General features: G+C 41.8%; 1 protein-coding gene across 2 annotated transcripts; it reads right to left on the bottom strand.

Moving 5' to 3' along the window:
• Positions 1–1483: 1483 nt before the first annotated feature.
• TTF2 (transcription termination factor 2) lies at positions 1484–19574 on the bottom strand. Of its 2 annotated transcripts, XM_061366612.1 has the most exons (23): positions 19509–19574; positions 19276–19387; positions 18716–18802; positions 17948–18014; positions 16452–17423; positions 16253–16364; positions 14931–15122; positions 14547–14704; positions 13424–13505; positions 13016–13126; positions 12011–12161; positions 11218–11323; positions 10318–10508; positions 9641–9794; positions 8743–8834; positions 7896–7978; positions 7283–7422; positions 6469–6639; positions 5838–5890; positions 4631–4784; positions 3559–3641; positions 2606–2680; positions 1484–1801 (listed from the first exon to the last, which is right to left on the bottom strand). In XM_061366612.1, the coding sequence occupies exons 1-23, from the start codon at positions 19534–19536 to the stop codon at positions 1657–1659; spliced, it is 3519 nt and encodes a 1172-aa protein (XP_061222596.1). In that variant the 5' UTR covers positions 19537–19574; the 3' UTR covers positions 1484–1656. The 2 variants fall into 2 exon arrangements, 1 of the variants encoding a protein (XP_061222596.1); XR_009727410.1 differs by lacking the exons at positions 1484–1801; positions 2606–2680; positions 3559–3641 and having other exon boundaries at positions 4707–4784; positions 6354–6639.
• Between the last annotated feature and the right edge of the window lie 132 nt (positions 19575–19706).

Genomic DNA, 19706 nt, shown 5'->3' on the forward strand with positions numbered 1-19706 from the left:
AGGAAAAAATTCTTCACTGTGAGGGTGGCCCTAGTTGGCACAAGGTGCCCAGAGAAGCTGTGGCTCCCCCATCCCTGGCAGTGTTCAAGGCCAGGCTGGACAGGGCTTGGAGCAGCCTGGTCTCGTGAAAGGTGTCCCTATTCATGGCAGGAGTTTGGAACTGGATGAGCTTTAAGGTACTTTTCAACCCAACCCATTCTGTGATTCTGGGAGGGAGGACAAATCAGAAAAGAAAAAAAAAAAAAAAGAAATCACAGAAAACCCCATGAACTTCCCCATATTAAATTTATAGTGAAGTTTCTGTTCCATAAAGAAATGAGGCCTTAACGTTTTTGTGTCATAGTGAGATGCAAACAGCTGGTGACACATGGTCTAACATTATTTAGTAGTATTTTGAGATGCATTTTTGCTCAGTTCTGAAGATAATAATGCAAACCAAAGTCCAACCACTTCTCCCCCCCCCCATTACTTTAAAAATTTGACCTTGAATACCAAAGCCACATATTCTTCATTCACTTCTCTCGGCTGCATTAATCTGCCATTTCAGAAGATGGTTTCTGGAGGAACACACTAGACCTTGAGCATTTCTCTGAACTAAGCTGAATATCACTTCCTATCTCATTGGCTATTTGGGTTTCCTAAGAAAGGCTGAAGCCCTTTCCAGGAGAGAACTTCATACAAATAGAAAAAGCAATTAATCCCCATGGCAGTATCAGCTACCAGTATAACTGTTTGGTTACTAACAGTGACGCTGTTGTAACTGAGTAATTGAGACTGCAGTTACATTCAGCCAAATGACGACACATAGAACAAGGCGATAATGCGCACAAAAGATGGATTTAAACTGTATTTAGTAATATACCTTAAAGAGGAAAACACACTAGGTGAGCAGTAGCTCCAAGGAAAGCGAGAGCTCAGATCAGAGTGCATGGGAACTCCTGAGAAGAAACTACAACCCAACTTCTGCTCATGTAAATGTCCAAACCAAAATAATTTCTGAAAATTAGTCCATGGCTTCCTGTTTGTGGAAGCAACAGAATGTCCTGATGTTTTCCAGAAAACGAGTCACAAGGCAAATGAGCAGCATGTGCTGTGTTCTCCAAGCAGATCTTAAATTGCTCAAGTTGCACAGCCTTGCTTGATTCTGAGAGCTACTCAACACTTGCACCATGGCTGAATTTATGATTGTAAACATATAGAAAAATGCTAATTACAATTTTTGTGTTCCCTGACTCCTGTATCCGTACTATAAATAGCAGTAATACCACAGCTTCACTTGCACATCATGTCAAGGCAGGTAAATGACTAACAGCCATACCATCCTACACTGGGACACTGTTATACAAACAGGAACCACTGACCGGCAAACAGATCTCTCTTTCTCTCAAAAGGCCAGTGAACCTTATTCCTGACCATACAGGAAACAACATCTAGTTTCTTATCAACAACCTAATTTCAGTATTAAACTCCTGAAGTTGGTAACTTCTCTTTCAGTTACAAAGTTAGTAACTATTTTATTTCCAGTTATTTTCTTTACAGTTACAAATATGTCATTTATTTTTATAAAATAACTACCATTTAAACCAGAAGTCCTTTGCTGAAGTCTGCACCATTGCTTGTAGGTGTAAAATTTCCATTGCGTATTGTAAAGGATAATTAGATGCCGAAGATAATTTTGAGGTCAGCCAGACTGAGCTGAGTGAAGGTCTCGCCTTTGCCAGACAGCACCTGCTGGGCAAGAACTTTCTTCTTCTTCTGAAGCTGTATGATCTTTTCTTCTACCGTTCCTTCACAGACAAACCTAAAAAAACCCAAACTCCACATCACCTCAACTGCTAAGAAAAAGGTGTCAGCAATGTATAAGTACTTCCCCAGTAAGTTTCCGAAGACCTGTCTTATTTAAAAATTCACTGCCTATTCTGTCTGACTGCCAAAATATACGCATGTACAGAAAACAGCTGTTCTCACATCCACATGGTACAGCATTTAAAATTACAGTCTGATGCACTTTAGGCCTTAACTTTAGCCATCTGAAGCAGTAGTAATTCTGTGATAAAAACCTGTAATGACTGTCTGATAACTGATGGCACCAATTACACTAAAAGCATTGTATACAGAATAGTATTTTAGATTCCAATTTCTTTTAATTTGCTGTGTATTTACAATAACTAAGCTAGCCTTTTGGTACTTACAAGTGAAGAGGCAAAGGTAGTTTTTAGAAACAGCATCTAATTGGACGTGCTCTATATGTTCATGTTAGTGATGTTAGAAAGGTCAAGGATAAGCGAGCACAGTGACAAAATCTCCACTTGGTAAGAGGAGAGAAATGGTTTTGTGTACAAATTTTTCACTGGAACGAACAAGACATTCCCACTAAATCACAGGCTGGGAAACAATAAACTATGGTTAGCTATCAGGACAGCCAACATGCAGGCTAGTACCACACAGAAACATTTTCATGTGGTCTCTCTCAGTATCCCCATCAGACCTTATGCCTAGCTTTAAGTAAAGAAGCAAGCTCCAAACCAAGGCCCTGTCTCACCAGCTAAGGCCAAACAGTACATGAGCAGCAACAGCCCCATTTACTACTAAGGAAAATCCTGACCTGTGTATAACAACATCCTTCTGCTGCCCCACTCGGTAAATGCGGTCACAAGCCTGGTCCTCAAGAGCAGGATTCCTGCAAGATAAACACCAAAAACCTTAAGGGCTTATGTTCAGGAATAATTGAAATATCAAAGCCTCTATGATTGCTTCATTTGCCTGCCTCCAGAGCATCCTATTTTCTTCCTCTGTAGAACTAAAACTGCTCCCGTGTTACCTCAGGTTTAGTAGTCTGATGGCCAATATTCACCCTGACTGTATTTCCCTTTGCCCTTGGTAGAAGTATGCTATAATTCCACACTAAGTCAGCTGTATGCATCAGACCACTGTTATATGTAGCCCCATATTCTGGCCGATAGTTAGCTCTTGGAGAAAGCTGAGTACCTGTTGAGGAAAGAGGAGAGTGAAGCAGGAAGGCAAACTCCACAAAACGCCTTCACTCAAGATTATTTACACAGGAAATAGTTCTGTTTGACAGTTACAGGGTGATTCTGACCTTGATTAGGAGCTCTGATGCACTCTTTCCATAGCCATTTAAAATCCCATAGTACACTAGTTATGCCTGATTACTGACTATGCTCAACACAATCCATTTGTTTCAAGAGAAATTCCCTGGGGAATTTCTGTACCATTTTCATTACTGTAAGAAATTAAGCCAGGGACTGCCAAGTCCCCAGTACCCTTTTGATACAGCCTGCATACTTGATTCTTTAGACTGTTGTTACCCTCCTATTTTTTTTACCCCTGAAGAACTGTATTTCATGTTGGCAAGCAATGGACTAACAAATGAGAGTGTCTTGGAAGAAAGCTGTAGAAAAACACTTTTCCACAACTAATCGCTCTCAGCTAAATGCTTCCAACCCAGTTGTATCAGACATCATAATACGCATGGTGAGGATACAGGCAGAATGCCCTACATGTATCCTCCAAGATGGAACTTTAATTTCTCTTTACCAGTGCATGTCAAGAAGAAAGAGGTGGTTTCCTCCAGTCAAGTTCAAGCCAACGCCTCCAGCCAGCAATGAGACCAACATTACCTTCAAAGGCCAAATGAGAGTTAAGAAGCCTGTTTTCATAAAACTAATGCTTCATATACTCCACATACTACATTTGATCCAAACAGTCTGTTTGTCATATTTATATTGCATTTGTATATTTATTATGCATTAGGAAGCTTGACAGACATTACTTGATGAAGCATAAAAATCTGGACATGGAAATTATGGCTCGGAGAGGCCAGCCTACCATTCCATACATATATTACCCTGATACATTTTTATAGACTAGAGAAAGGACTGAAAAGTTCAGACTGTCTATGTCCTGTTCAAGTGACCAGCCTCTCTGATGACAGCCTGTTGCCAACAATGGGACCAATCAGCACCAACCCTGAATTAACAATGATTATTCAAACCAAGGCAACTAGGCTGAAACAGCCTACTACTCCTTTCACTTTGTTTCCATATAACCTACTTACTATTTACAAAAAGATGAGTGCCTGGGAATGAATGGAATATAGCAGATAGTTAATTTAGAGAAGATTTCTTGTACAGCAGGAAAAGAACTCAATTAAGGACAGAGACACTTACTATATATGTACTTATTCCTCAATTTTATGTCATGGTACCTTAAAACCCTGATCTTATTTAAGGGCTTAGCTATTCATATAGCTGGCAAAAATCTCCCTTTAAGTTCAAAGCTAGAAGGAGAAACATCTGTTTTGCAGATAGCAGCTTCTTCAAGAACTCAAGCAAAGAAAACAAGCTAAAGCACCACATTCTTCCCTTTCAGTCACAGATCCATCCTCCGAGGAGACAGCTTGTCCTGCCTCAATCACAGGAACATCAATGTCCAAATGAAGTGATTAACACAATGATTAAATAGGAACAATTAATTTGGATTGAGATGTGTTTAGTCATGTGTTAAGAGGTCCAAATGAAAGTAGATTCCAGTAAATGGAATTATAAAGTCAGCTATCACAGCTGCTCATAGCAGTGCTAGTAACTATTTCTCTACCCTGGTTTCATACCTGAGGCCCTTTGGGATTGTTATTGAACTCTTCTACCACATCCATTCTCTGTTTAGGCTTGACAGAGCCATCCACTGTTGCATACTGCAGCCCTTGTTGCTGGAGGTGCACAGCCACAACTTTCAACATACTTGTCCACTGAGAGACAATAACACTGGAGTGAGAGAAAAGGAAGTAAGTTTTGTGTGTACCGTAACAGTTTGGTTATTGCAGTGTCTCACCCAAGACAAAGGATTCATGCACTCTTCACATGGTGAACTGGAGTCAAGTCCCTTCCCCATTCAGAAAAAGATTCACCTATAGGTGTAGTGGTAAAACCTGCTGTGGAAGGTTCACCCACCCAATAAACTTCAGACAAATTAGGTCTATAACGTTCACTTCTGGTTTTGGATTCTACATTGCCACCTACCAATCACAATTCTGAGCTTTTTCTGCAAAATGAATCAATAGCAACACCAAACTTGGAGTCCCCTGGGTTTCTCACTCCCCACACTCTGGATTAAAGAGCAGTAATTTGTTCAAGAGCTTCTTGGTAGGGAACAAAAATAAGCTTGGTGTTCCCATTCTTACAGTGGGCATGCCTTCTGGACGACTTTAGAAAAAAAGCTTTCTACATATGGTACAACTCTGGAGTTGCCCAAGAACAGGACTTCCCCTTTAAATTCACCCCCAGAATAACACGGCCACACACCTGTAAGTGCATCCTTCTACATAGTTTAACAAAAACAAGCAGAAAAACCTGTAACACTGCAATCTGGTGTGGAGCAAAGAGACAGAACTTGCACGAGAGCTGAAGGACTTCAGAAACGCTTAAGTCCTCTATCAATGCATTCCTTTATTTTAAACAGGTTCAGTTTTAACCACTTTATTCCCCCACTTTTTCTGGGTCATGGGTGGGTTGGAGAGGTGAGGGCAATTATTTTTCAACACAAATTATTCCCAATTTTGGTTCTGGAGAATAGTCCTCCTGGGCCTCAAGGCCTGACATTCCTCACACGTTCATTTACATTTACACTTCCCTACATCTTAAATTACCCTCTACTGTCTTAATTTTTTTTTTCCTCCCCTCAAAATCTTCTTTCAGCTACTGCCACCATTTTACCATACCAGGAGTTTCGTATTCAATTAATTTAAACTATTTCTGCTACTGTCAAGAGACATGCTTCTCTCAGTCACTGTGACTAAAGAAAACTACATGCTTACTAACCTCTTCTGAGACTTGGAGTGAATAGTTTTCAGTTCAGCCAAGAGGTGAGCTATCTGCAGGAAAAAAAGTTGGTCTGTTTGCTGTCATAACCCAGCTCATGCTTGGCTACTCTGCATTAAAATAGGAAGTGATCAAAATAACTTTTTAACTGGCATTTCTTCTGTGCTCAGACTTCCAACATATTTTAATAGCTACTAGTAAGAACACTCCTACCATTGCAAACAGGCTTAAGAAATCAAATCATATAAGCATGTTTTACAGATCCCAACCTTCCTGTGAGAGGCAACATTATTGCCACCTCTCCACTTGCTGCTGTCCCATTTTTCTCTAGGTCTTCACAAGAATTGTGCTCTCACATGGATGCTTTTCTAAAATTGTGTGAATCCAGTGCTCAAGATTTTCACTGACACTTTTTCAGCACTGCCAGATTCTCACAGCTTCATTAGAAGTACCCAGCAACACCTGATAAGCTGGAGTCTTCCCAGAAGGGGCTCAGCAGACTATCAATCTACTCACCTTACTTCAGCCTGATTTGTAATTACAAAGGTGTGACTATTCATTAACAATTTAAAAGGCAAAGTGCTGAAATCCAAGCTTCTCAAGGAAGGTAGGAAAGCCACAGCCAAGATACCTTGGTGCTCTCCCTGGTGATTTCAAAGATATCTGTATGAAAAGCTGTGCCACTGAGATAAACTGTTGACTTGGAATCAGGAGTCTGGAGCTCAGACAGGGTCAAAGCACTAAGCTGTTCCTCAATGGAGAGAGAAAGGCCTTCACTGTTCAAGTTAGCTTGGTCCAGAGCCTGGGGGAAAGAAAGCAATATAGTTATAAGGAATTACAGTCAAGGCTGAGATCAAATCCAGTACCAGTCCACAGCCTGCATGATGTCTGCTGAGGAGAGTACGCTTGAAGAAAGTTATCATAAAGACAGGATGATATGAAGACAGACCAACAGTCTCTTTGGCCCTTTATTCTGCCCCAGATTTCTCCTTCCACAGCATTTAACTATTGCAGGATTAAAGACGTCAAAAAATAGTACCTGCCTGTTCCCTCAGTATCTGGACTTATTTTACAGCTTTTTTATATAACATAGCAAGAATTTCTGAAAGATTGATCCCCTTCATGCAAGGCAACTTCAGTCAAGGCACTTACAGAAATTTCCAACACACAAGCCTTTGAAACAGGTTACGATTGTGGACTTACACACTTTTGAAGAGTAGGTTAGGGAACTCATGTAGGAACAATGCTGGGGAACAATGTAGGAAGTATGACCATCTAAAAACCTCTTGGGTTGTAAAACACAGTCCTAGAAATGGCTCAGTTCATCCACCCCTAGCTTTTGAGATTAAGTAAGGGTGTTACAAAGTCTGTTAACTTACACGAACACTTAAAAAAAGAAAATGTCCACAAAAGAACCACACACCACTAAAATACAATCTAATTACCACTTTCAGTAAGGACAGATGGCAGCAGCACTGACGGAGCCTCAACAGCATGGACAAGATGTGGACAGTACTTGATACCTGGGAGGCACTTTGGGAATCTGCTAGAAATTCCTTTTGACTGAGCCCAAACTCTTGTGCAACTGCCAAAGAAGGAAGACAAAACATTAAGAGCTCTTGGAGGCATTTCCAAGCACTGCCCAGCCACCTCCAGCAAGGGCTCCATCAATAAGAGAACCAACAGGCAAGCAAATACCCAATTTAACTAGGAGCCCACCAAATCCCACAAAAAACCAAAGAAACCAGAACAAACCAACCAGACAAAACCCACAACACAAATCAGAGTGCCACATACCTTATACATCTCTTCTTTGAGCAATTAGACCTTTATTTCAATGGGGAATTTTAGACCCAGGGAGATTAAGATTTGCCAAGAGCCACAACAGTGGGAACAGACTTTTGGAATACTATAGTAGGATTCTTTGTAACATCAGGGGAGCATATTTTAAAGAATTTCTAAAGTCCTGACCCCACAGGGTCAGTTCCATTCTCCCTCCTTAATTGCGCACTTAAGGGTCACTTCTGCAAATGTTTTCAGAGGATGGTGGGCTCAAACCTTTCTCAAATGGGTTACCACCAGCATACTCTCTGCCTTCATTTTTCTGCTCTTGTCTCTTTACGTAGGATTGTAGTGTTGACCTGAAAAAACAGGCAAAGACTGTACAATTTACTGCAGGAAAAAAGGCAAGAGGGACCTGAACAAGCAAGCTGATGGCACATTAAGGTAAGAAAGGTTGCATTAATCATTTAGTCACAAAGTTATCACACACAAACACACAGCCTCCTCCCCAGTTTTGTTTAAGTTGAATGCAACCAAAACCAACATCCACTTGGAAACTGCAAGAGGAAGCAAGTCTGCTTACTGGAATACCTTAAATATAACAGGAGCAAGGGCTCAATGGGTAACTTTCTTCATAACAAAGGGACATCTTTAAATGTGTATTTAAAAGCAAGGAAGACTTTTTACAGCAATACTGTTGAGAGAGACACGAGGAAAACACGGAGTGACAATGGCTTGCATTACAGCCATCTAGGAAGGCCAGCATAATTTCCAATTGCATACATATCACAGGGCAAAGAAGATAAATTCTCTCCTTCACAACTACTGGCACATCATCATTTAATAATTACTGTTGCAATTTCAAGGCTAGACTGCAAAGCTCATACAAGGCACGAGCATATCGGAGAAAATAAATAAATCGATTTCAACTCTTACCAGAACAAGTGACGTATTTTCAAGCATGCTTGACAGATAGTCAGAAAGGGAAAAAAAAACTAATCCAAAAACCCAAACAAACCAGGAACTTGTCCTAAAGCTCATCTAAAGTAGATTTCTCTTTCAAATTTTCTCATACCAGAAGAAACAAAACTACAAAGTACCATATCTCTACCCATATTCATACCTGGATCTTGCAAAGAGCACATTGTACACAGACTGCTCCTCTGCTGAAAGTTTTAACTGATGCAACTGTGTGCTACGCTGGGGCAGAGATACCTGAGGTAAAAATACACAGGGTCATATGTATATAGTGCAGAAATATGACGAAGCATCACAAACACAATTCCACAATTTAACACAGTATCGTGTGTCTCATTACAGGTTTGTTCATTAAAGGTATTTGCATTAATTCAACTATGACACAACATAGATACTCACAGAATTCCAAGTAGCCTAATTAATACTCAAGACAAAAATCTTTATTCCAAATCATCTGATAACAAAAGGCATAAGCAACTAAGTATGAACTGCCACATAACTACCAGAGACGAATTCACTTATTGCACTGTAAAAATAGTTCCCTGGTCAGAATCAGACAGTCCACCAAACTACACCATTCAAAGGCTTACAGATAGAATGAGTATTAGGTCACTAGTGTAACAGACTATTTGTAAAGAGTAATGCAGAAAGCCAACACCCTGGCACAAACCAGATCCATTTGACATGCAGCAGGCTTTAATTCTTAGAGATCTAGGCTAGCTCAGAGACCTAGGCTAACTTTCCACTAAGTGGACATCTACTTGCTGCAATTACTTGACATATTATTGTCTGCATGTGATTTATAACTAAAAGGTTTTTCTATGTATTTATACATATTTATATAATTTTATAACTAAAATTATTCTGTGTATTCCTGCTTTCTGGATTAAGCGATCTCAGCACTCCACAGGCATGCACTCCTGTGAAACCACAGTAGGACAGGAAAACCCACCCATTAACAAATTTATGCATGTAATAACTAACTGGCTGCTGCAAGGAAAACAATGGAATTGTTGTCTAGTTGTAGAGGGTGAAGTTTTTACCAAGGGCTTGCCAGCTGAATCCAACTGATCCTTAGTCCTCCGTAATAAGAGGCTCCTGGCTAAGAGGCTTAGCCTCTCTCCTCCCTTCTTTGTGTTGTTATCCACCTGGTACTTCCACACTTTGTATTCATCAAAAGGAGAGCAACGTAGAAACCTACGACAGGAAGGAAGTAGACAGGAAGAGAAGAGTTCTTCAGCTACTCTTGAGCAAGCACAACAAAATTCCTTGCTATCCCAAACAAACCATTTCCAAATGTTGTAACTGCTAGAAGCAGCAAATAACACTTCTGCTGTAATGGCATTGACACCTTGCTTGTTCAGAAGTCTTACCATCACTAACACTGTGAAAGCATTTTTCCAGTTATGTACCCGTCACTTCTTCACTCATTATGTCTCAAACATCATCACCAAATGAAGTGTGTGTTATGTTGTGGTTTAAGCCCAGCCAGTAACTCGGAACCATGCAGTTGCTTGCTCACTCCCACCCTCTTCTTCCCCCGCCCACTCCCACTGCCTGGTAGGAATAAAGTTTTTTGCACAAAATTTCTGTTAATATAACTAGTCTCACTACCCCACATCTTAGAAAGCTCTCAAACTTAAAACAATTTCAGCACTTTATCAGCAAAGAACTACTGGAATTGGAGCCCTGTCCATGCGATCACGTGCAGCCAGCTCACCTCAGGAGAGAGTACATGTCCAGTAAGTTGTTCTGTACTGGCGTCCCAGTGACAGCCCATCTGGCACTGGCTCTCAGTTTGCAGACAGCTATAGAAGTTTGAATCTTTGGGTTTTTAATATTGTGAGCTTCATCCAATATAATTCGAGCCCAAGCTATCCTGAGCAGAGGGGAACAGGGAGATGACCCACTCTGAAACAAAAAGCAGACTATTTATAACCCAGAGCAATAACCTTGCTGGGCTCTCTAAGCAGTCACAAACAAACCTATTTTTCCAGCAAGAAGCCTTTTCCTGATGTTAGGCAGCAATAATCTTGAGCTCTTACTGCCATGAAAGATATGCCTTCAAAAAAATCATCTCTTCAAAGCTTCCATGAATGTTTATAAACTGAAGAATATAACATGTTTGCCTGCTCTTGATAACAATTTTTGCTCTTTTGCTGGTTTTCTTGGGTTTAATATTGTATCACCTCTTTCTTCCCAAGAGGTATTTCAGACTGAACCCAGAGCCTGAGTGCGGCAGGTTTCTGGTAGTTTAAAGTGATGTTAGTGCTTCAAGCAGCAAAGAACACAGAACATGGGTCTAGAGTTCCTTCAGCCTCACCTCAAGGTGAAACTCCTAAAATGACTTTTAAGTCATTTCAACTATATTCAATACAGCATATGTTACTACACAACAGGTTTATTGTTAATATATTTTCCCACTGTCTTTCTGCCCTTCATAGCACTACCTCTCACCACTTAATTTTTATTGTGCAAACTCAACAGGGGACTCATGGAAAAAAAACGAAAATCAGCCTGCTCATTGTAGCATACATAAGGTGCTACTTGAAACAATGGTATGCAACACTTCAGAACAAAACATTAAGGCAATCCTCTTATCAGCAGTATGGCTTCTCACTGTCACATCATGGTCCTCTGCAGGGACCTCCCCCTCTTCTTTGCTCGTGGGGACCTCTTTAGAGAGAAGGCTATAGGTTGTGATAACGACATCATATCCAGAGAGCCTGCATAAAGGGAAAGTAGTAATAAGTAGCAAGAACAAATGAGGAATTCATTTTACAAGACAGACAAAAATGCATACTGAAGGTTTAAGAACAACCCAGTTCTACAACAGCTGAAATGTAGAGTTCCACAGAAAACTGAGTTTCATGGCAGTCAACAGAAAGGACACATTGTCCCCATTTTATGCATACCAGAGGAAGGCACATCAAGCTCAAGAAGACAGTAAAAGCCAGTGGCACAGAATGCACACCACAGGAAAAGAAGCCACTTAGCATCTGGCACCTAGAAATACTGCTCAGCATGGCCTAAAGTGGTAAAGAGAATTTTCTGATTTATACATTAAACTGATAATAAAAAAAGTGCACCCATAAAGCACAAGTGTGGAAGAAACTGCCACAGAAAATCTCTGCAAGCAAGAGATGTTCTAGAGAATGCACACTTTTTATATTCCTCTCTCTCTTTCTTATCAGGAACAGCAATAGCCTGCACCAGAAAAACTCAGAATGGGTACACGCCATAATGGTTTTGCTATATACACCTTGACAGCAGACATCAGCCTGACCTTGTGGATCCTCTACATCAGATTCTTTCATCATTCTACAGCCACCAAATTCCAACTTAAATCTAGACAATCTCTTGCTAAAGTAGCATTTTATTCTTCTTGGTCATATTTACGGTTTAGCACTTACACCTCAGCATGTTTATCTCTGCTCGGCCCATGGTACAAATAGACTCTCAGCTTGCCAAAGCCCACACGCTTGTCAATCTCTTTCTTCCAGTGATGGATCAAGGATGAAGGACAAATTATTAAAGTGCTGCAGGAAGGGATAACAGTGGAATCTGCAGGGAAATATTGCAGACAAGTTTCAATGTCTTCACATTAGACTACAACAATTAGGAAGATTGGTCCACTTTTCGTGTAACCGCAGTCTGTGTAACAGACATCTCTACAGTTCATTCTTGGGAACTGTTGGTTCCGGGTGGAAAAAACTCTACTTAAAACACTAATGCATCACTTGTGGTCCAATCAGAGTTATGCTATGTATCTGTGCACCTCCTTTGGATAAGCTGAAAGGTTAGAATTCAGGAACTAACCCTGATCTCTCCTGAGAATATAGTACCAAATAGTCTTCCTTCCTGATCTAGAAGACTGAGATGTTACTGGTTTGAGCCATACAGGAAAACCAAGCACAGCAAGTAAACTTGGCAAGATAGGAAAAAAGAAGTCCAACCAGTTCCAGGAGGATGGAGACACTAACAGGTTGTGAACACAGAAACAGTACTCTTTACAAACTCTCACATCCCTTATCTCTACAGACAAGACAAAAATAATATTATTGGGGGACTGGCGAATGGGTGGAATTAGTCACAGGGAAGTGAGCAGTAACTAATTTAAGTCCCCACAAAAAATATGCATATGCTGAAAAAACTATGGTTCAGGAAACCGATCAATTAAAAAATGCTTTATATTGTTTGGGATGTTAATAAGCTGGGAAATCCTACATATCCAATGGAAGAACAAATGACTGATCAAGAGAAAGGCCTTTCAAGAGAGTGCAGTAAACATGAAGCTCCATGGAATTTTCCTACAGAAGTGAACTGAGCACAGGTAATCATTAACCTATAATACTTCATGATTCAGTATCATTTGAAATACCTAAGGTGTGTACTATATGGTGGAAAAAATTCTGTACCATTTTTGGATAGCCGTATTTCTAACTTCTCTCTTTTCTCTGTCTTCAGCTGCTTCTGGGCCAGAATGAGAGCAATCATTGTTAGAGTCTTCCCCAGGCCCATGTCATCCGCTAGAAAAAGACACAGAGAAATTGTGATGATCTGCAAAAATGAGTCCCCCTAGTTCAGATCTACAATGAGGTAAATACTGCAACATACTGGAACTCAGGAAATAAAAATATACATACAACATATACAGGATATCATTTTGGAATGGATTAATAGCAGTAATCAAAGGGCACCTTAAAACACGCTCTTTCGACATATTTGCAAAATAACTAGTTATTGGTCTCCAAGTTAAGTTATATGTCAAACTGGTTTTGCTAGAAATCTGCCTCCAAAATCCACTTTCCTGTTCAGGTGCTTACCCAGAATTCCTCCACATGGCCTCTTACTTTCTCTCCAGAGTAGCCATGCAAGCGCCTGTTTTTGGTGCAGAAGCAGTGGAACCTGAGAAGGCAAGACAGAGGAATTGAAGAAAACACCTTGCAGAGTTCAGACCCTTCTGCGTCCTGTACCAAATTATCCAGCTGAACTGTACTACTACAGTCTTACTAAATGGAGTTTGCCTACATATTCTTCTCCCACATGGACAGGCATATCTCAGGAGTTGCTTATCTTGGGTAAGACATGTATGCTGACCTACTGCTATGGTCAGCAGTACTACAGGTCAGCCTTGCTACTACTTTATATGCAAACCAACCTCGTGCCTCACAGTGCTCTGAGAGCATGTAAAGGTAGCTCATTCAGGTGGAAGATCCATGCAAGCCTACCTTGCTCACAACAGGCATCACTGTCAAGGAGAGGGATCAAGAACACTTCTTTCTCACCAAGTCCAAGACCTACACTGACTTTTAAAACAAAGCAGGAAGGACTGCATACTATCATCGTGAGACATTAAATGGCCTTCCCCAGAACTAGAAAGGCCTCAAGAGGATCTGACAATGACACAACACACATACATCACACACCATCTTGAAGAGTTATGTGCCTTCCAATACCTTGCACATAACCTCAAACTATGGGTTCTGCACCAACTGATAAAAACCTGCTTTTTCAAAGATCAGAACAGACTAACTCTGGAATCTGTTAGGCTGCATAAACTCAATCATCTGCAACACTTTTTAAAAGACTTTTTATAGCTCACTGAGAGACCTAACTGGAGAAAAGAATAACAAGAAGGTTCTCAAGTGTGTTCCTCATTAGAGGCCTGCCTCTGTTCTTCCAGTCAAGTACAAATGGTTGTGAGTTGGTTGTTTTGTCTGAAGCACAACTACTCTATTCAAGCATTAAATATTCTGAAGAAAACCATAGCAAGAGGGTAGAACATCAGTGCAATTCTCATGGATGGAAAGTAATTAAAGCATCTCCTGCCAGCAGGATGAAAACTGCAAAGTGCTTTAAAGTGCAACAGGGCAGGATGCTCTACGATACCACTCAGATGTTGCACCTCATTCATCAGCATAACGTCCTCCATCCATGCCAACTTACCTTCAACCCAGAGGGATCTTCAGCTACTGTATGATCTTCTGGACAAGATTCTAAAGATTTGTGAAGATGATTAACAGCTTCACTTATGGCACCATGTACAGTCCTGATTCGGTCTTTTGTCATTATTCCTCCACATAGATTTTGCATACCAGAGTTCACTGTAAAGATACAGTATTACACATGAGATGTGTTTACACAGGTAACTTCCCAAACAGATCTTTCATCTCCAAGACTGATCTCTGTGGCTACAGATGGCTTGGGCAGTACGCAGCTCACAGTAACAGAAAAGGTTTAGTACTCTCACACATATCCACAAGTTGCAGGTTATTTTAGAAATAGATCTCGCCAGTGTTTTCTTTAATCAAAAAGTCTTTCTGTACTTACTTCCAAAACTGTGGCCGTAATATTCACTGGAACCCAAAGCAGCAGCAGCAGACGGGTGACTGTGTGAGCCTGAAGGGGTCCTTGCTGTAGGATCCTGGAGCAGTAGGGCTGTTACCAACTTTGTACCACCTGGCCTGCCAAATGGGTTAGGCAAAGATTCCTCACAGCAGGTGCTGCTTGTGCTTTTCTCCCCTTCAGAAGAGAGGAATCGCAGGTTGGCAAGGTTGCACAATGGACTTCAGAGCCTTCTGTTACAGCTCAGAGAACTGCCTTCCCCCCCCCCCCCCCAGTAATCTGCTTGCAAAGTATTATTAAGAGGTCCCATGGATTTACCAGGGTAGCAGGTTACCATATCACTTGAGCCATTGCAACTACTACCAGGCCCTATCTACTGTTAGCCTGCTTCTACATGCCAGGCAATGCAGTTCTGCTCAAGCCTGAATGCGTGATTTATACCAACAGTGTGAACAGGTTAGCGGAAACACAGGTCAATTCTGTATACTGTTCCCACAGGGCTTAGATGTTTTTAAAAGGAATTTTTCAACAACATTTTGGTTAAAAAACCCTTTCAAAATATCCAAGAAGAATAAACGGACCAAGAACTCATGAGCTTTTATCTCCTTCCTGGAAAAGTCTGTCTTGCTTAAACAAAGATACAGTACAAGGCATTGGGACTGCTTGCTGTGTGGTGGCCCTCAAGTTACTGCTTCTGTGCTAGAGATCTTCAGTTTCCAGAATTATCAAAGTATCTTTTCATCAACACAATTGATATTATGATCACAAAGTAACTGTCTTGCTGAGGTGATCATACAGGTCAAAATGCCTTTAGTCCACAGATGATTAATACTAGTTAATAGAATTGGGAAATCGCTTTACAGGAATGGCATATTGGAAGCTGCTATCTTGTATCTGAAACATTCAGACACAGCCACGCATAACCAGCACTGTTTCACTCTGCAACAAAGAGGAAGTTAACACTTCACTGGCAAGTTCTCACAGGGACATCTGCCACAATCATGTAGCCAAAGCTAGAACAAAAACTAGCCCTGGGTCTTAACTATGGAAGGAAACTTTTCTAGGAAGCCATCACGCTTCAGGGGAAAGGCCTAAGTTGTTCCATTCATCCACTCCCAGACACATGTTTTGCAACTAACACTTTTCACCTTCAGTGAATCTCAACATACAAACTTTATATAGACACATGCCATATATAAGTTTATGCTATATTTCCTCAATAATAACAACTGTATTAAGACAAACAGTTTTGCAAAGTTCTGGGAAACCCCCCCCTCCATAAATTTAGCTCTAATTTCCAGTAGTACCTGCTGTCGAAACATTAAGAGTACGAAGTGCAGCTTCCAAATCCTGCACTTGCTTTAGTAACCGTTCCCCTTTATCTGGCAGCAGCTGAATGTTCACTGTAGCCAACGTACTCTGCAAAACACAGAAGAATCCAAAAGCAGAGTGTGCTTTCTGCCAACAGAGAACTATCAGGTCAAAACAACAGGTGCAACAAATTACCTTCTTCTGCTTCAGCTGGACTACAAGATGGTTGTGAAGAGCTTTAGGGTCCTGAGGTCCTTCCAAATGACGTGATGCTGCAGCTCCGGGCAAAGATGTCCCTTGTATACTCTTTCCTGATTTTCCTGAAGGAACCTCTCTGGACTGCCAACCCTCAACTGATTTTTCAGGTTTACTTTTACCTAATGAGGAACAAACAAATTCTACATCATCACTGTCACTACCAGAGACTTCATTAGCAGGCTGTCCCAGCCCTGGCCTGATTTGTGTCTTGGGCAGCACTGCCTCTGCTCCTGCCTTGAGGGCAGTATGTTGCAATGCCAGTTGCGGCACTGCTGGAGAAATCACACCTGCAGACATCAGTTTCATTTCTCCTTTCTTCCAACTAACGTATTCTTTCTCTCTGGTTTCTTTATCCCCACAGCTTTTTAAGCTTTGCTCTTGAAGCTGCTCCTCCTCTGGAGGTTTGGTGGTAGTGCTCTGCTTTCCAAGACTTGGTGGAAGAGGCTTTGATCTCCCACCTGGCTCTTTCTCCACACACACTGAAGATTTCTTGGATTCCCTGCCACTACCATCATATTTCTCTTCCTCCAAAAGCGTGTTTTTCCCTTTCAAGGTCTCAGAAAGATCAAGTTTAGGTTCAGACACTGTGCTCTCCTTAAGTTCTGGATCACTCCCGTTTCCCTTGGCCTGCTTCTTCTCAGTTTTCAGCCCTTCTAAAGGTTCTTTCTCTATGGAGAAATCAGAGGTTGATTTCTTTTCTTTATGTGGCACCAGCACGCTCTCTTTCTCCTCTTTTCCTCCATTCGCTTTACTTTCCTCTCTGTTTCCTTGCTTCATTTGTTTGCAAGATGATGGTTCACAATTCTTGTATATCACTTTGAAGGGATTTCTGTGCTCACTGGGATTCAAGAGAGGTGCTGTGCTGGGGTGGGATTGTAAGGCTTTTGACACTTTGGTAGCTTTTGGATCCTGCAATATATACAAGTAAATACTAACATGCAAATTATTAAATCCTGCTAAGTATACACACAACCTGATCATCTCAAGCAAAACTTTATTCTCTACAAATATCTTCCTTCCTATCATGTTAACAGGATCAGAATAAACATTTTACAAGGAAAACAAAACAAAACAAAAATACTAGTTTTCTGCTTTATTTGCCATTTCCATGTTTTGTAGAACCGATTTCTCTGCCATTCTGTGTTTTGTAGGACAAAGTCCCAACAGCATCATCCTCAAGAAAAGAGGACAGCCGAAGGGGTTAAGCCGAAGGGGTTAAGCCGAAGATCAAACCCGAAGGGGTTAAGACTGGAGAACACTTCACACAGTTGAGGAGTAAGAGTAAGTCTCATCTAGAGGACAGCAGGTGATGCACTTTTCAGCTAGAAAAAACAATCTCTTCCTCTATGTAGTCTCAGAGGTGATTACAGTATACAGAATGAAAAGTCACGCTAGAATAAGCTGATACTATAATACAAATGAAACATTCATACCTTCCATGGGATGCTTCCACACCACTTCTTCCCATTCAACTTACTTTTAAGGCATCGGTAAAATAACCTGCTAAAGAATAAAACAAGATTTGAACTGGCAGGAGCCAGTAAAGAACTGTGTTTTTTTAAAAAGTACTTTGCACCAAAACCATCCCAGACAAATCCTCTTGATGTGCACTTCACATCCAGACTTCTCTATAGCAAAAGGCCATGAACACTTGCCAAAAGGCTTTTTACAGAAGCATTGTTCTCTGGCTTGGGACTCTAAGAATTTTTAGGGGTTTGGGTTGTTTGGTTTTTAATTTCAGCAATAAGAAAACCCCAACAGCTCAGGCAAAAATACTGTCTATGCTCATAGCCTCAGAAGTGCCCTATGATTTCAAGGTGTTAATGAAACAACTGTTCTTTTAGTTACACTACCCAGGACACCTCATCTTAAAGCACCTCACAAACAGAAATACTTTGGAACAGGACTGCCAGTTAAATGCAAGAACTTTATTAGAATTAAAATTGGTGAATTTGATGTAATTATCGTGAATCTTGGATGAAGGCAACCACATAGACATGTTCAATTCTGTTAAAAACAAACATATCTGATCACTTATACCTCTGAATATAGTTGCTAAAAAAATAGCAAACATTTTGAAACATGATAAGCGAAAGCCTCAAGGCTGGATGAGCCTTTTCAATTTTATAAGGAAACTGCAAGTCAGCCCCATCAAACAAGTCCAGATGTGCAAACCCTTGTTTCCACTCGGAGAAACTTACTGGTGTTCATCCGTGTTCTGAACCTGAACCAGGACCTGCAGCTCCACCACACAGCCCTCATGGATCAAGCACTGAGAAGGAGGAATACTGAAAAGAGGAAAAAGAAAGGAGGAAGAATAAGGACAAGAGGCACAGTGAACAGCAGCAGCAAAAACAGTTAATAGGGACAAAATACTTGGAAAGCCTTCTCAAAGACTACATAACTAAGACAGTAAGTTTGCAATGTTAGGAAGAAATTCTTCATTATGAGGGCAGTGAGGTGCTGGCACAGGTTGCCTAGAGCTGTTGCTACCCCATTCCCTGGCAGTGTTCAAGGCCATACTGGAGGGGCCTTGAGCACCCTGGTCTAGTGTGAGGTGGCCCTGCCCACGGCAGGGGGTTGGAAGCAGATGTGCTTTAGGGCCCTTTCCAACACAAACCATTCTGTGATTCGACAACTACTGACACAGCACTGAACTTCCCTCAGAGCCAGTGTGCCGCCGTGTGTGTCCCGCCCCGTCGCACCGCCCCTCAGCAGCACAACAGGGAACAGACCTCCCGCCCCGCCACCCTGCACTTACGGCGCCGGGAGGACGAAGCCGCAGGCCGCGGGGCCCTGCACACCGCACACGTAGAAGCTCTTCCCCTTGTTGGGGCCATCGCGAACGCTCGTCTTCAGGAAGCAGAGGGACCCTGCAGGGCGGAGGAGAGCCGGTCAGCGCCCGCGCCCGCGCCCGCGCCCGCGCCCGCGCCCGCGCCCGCGCCCGCACCCGCGCCCGCGCCAGCCATACGGAGGACACACGCTGCCCCTTACCATGCTCCGCGCACGGCACAGCCTCCATTGCCAGCCACGACCGCCAAAACCAAATCAACCAATCAGAGCGAGGCAAGGGAGCGGCGGACCCGACCGCCCCTGCGCTGTGAAGTCACTAATCCCCGCCCGGCCAGACCCCCCCTCAGCCCCCCCCCCCCCCCACCCTCCTCGCTGCTGCACTCCCACTCCGCGCAGGTC

This window comes from Neopsephotus bourkii, unplaced genomic scaffold (assembly GCF_033783945.1).
Source record: "Neopsephotus bourkii isolate Nb327-2 ecotype Australia unplaced genomic scaffold, CSIRO-AGI_Nbou_v1 NB_1350, whole genome shotgun sequence".
NCBI classification, from domain to species: Eukaryota; Metazoa; Chordata; class Aves; order Psittaciformes; family Psittacidae; genus Neopsephotus; species Neopsephotus bourkii.

Coding starts and splice junctions, on each gene's coding strand:
- TTF2 (XM_061366612.1), bottom strand. CDS start 19,536: ATGGAGGCTGTGCCGTGCGCGGAGCATG. Junction 2,681..3,558: donor TTTCTTCTTGACATGCACTG/GTAAAGAGAAAT, acceptor TTTATCTTGCAG/GAATCCTGCTCTTGAGGACC. Junction 1,802..2,605: donor AAGGATGTTGTTATACACAG/GTCAGGATTTTC, acceptor GGGTTTTTTTAG/GTTTGTCTGTGAAGGAACGG.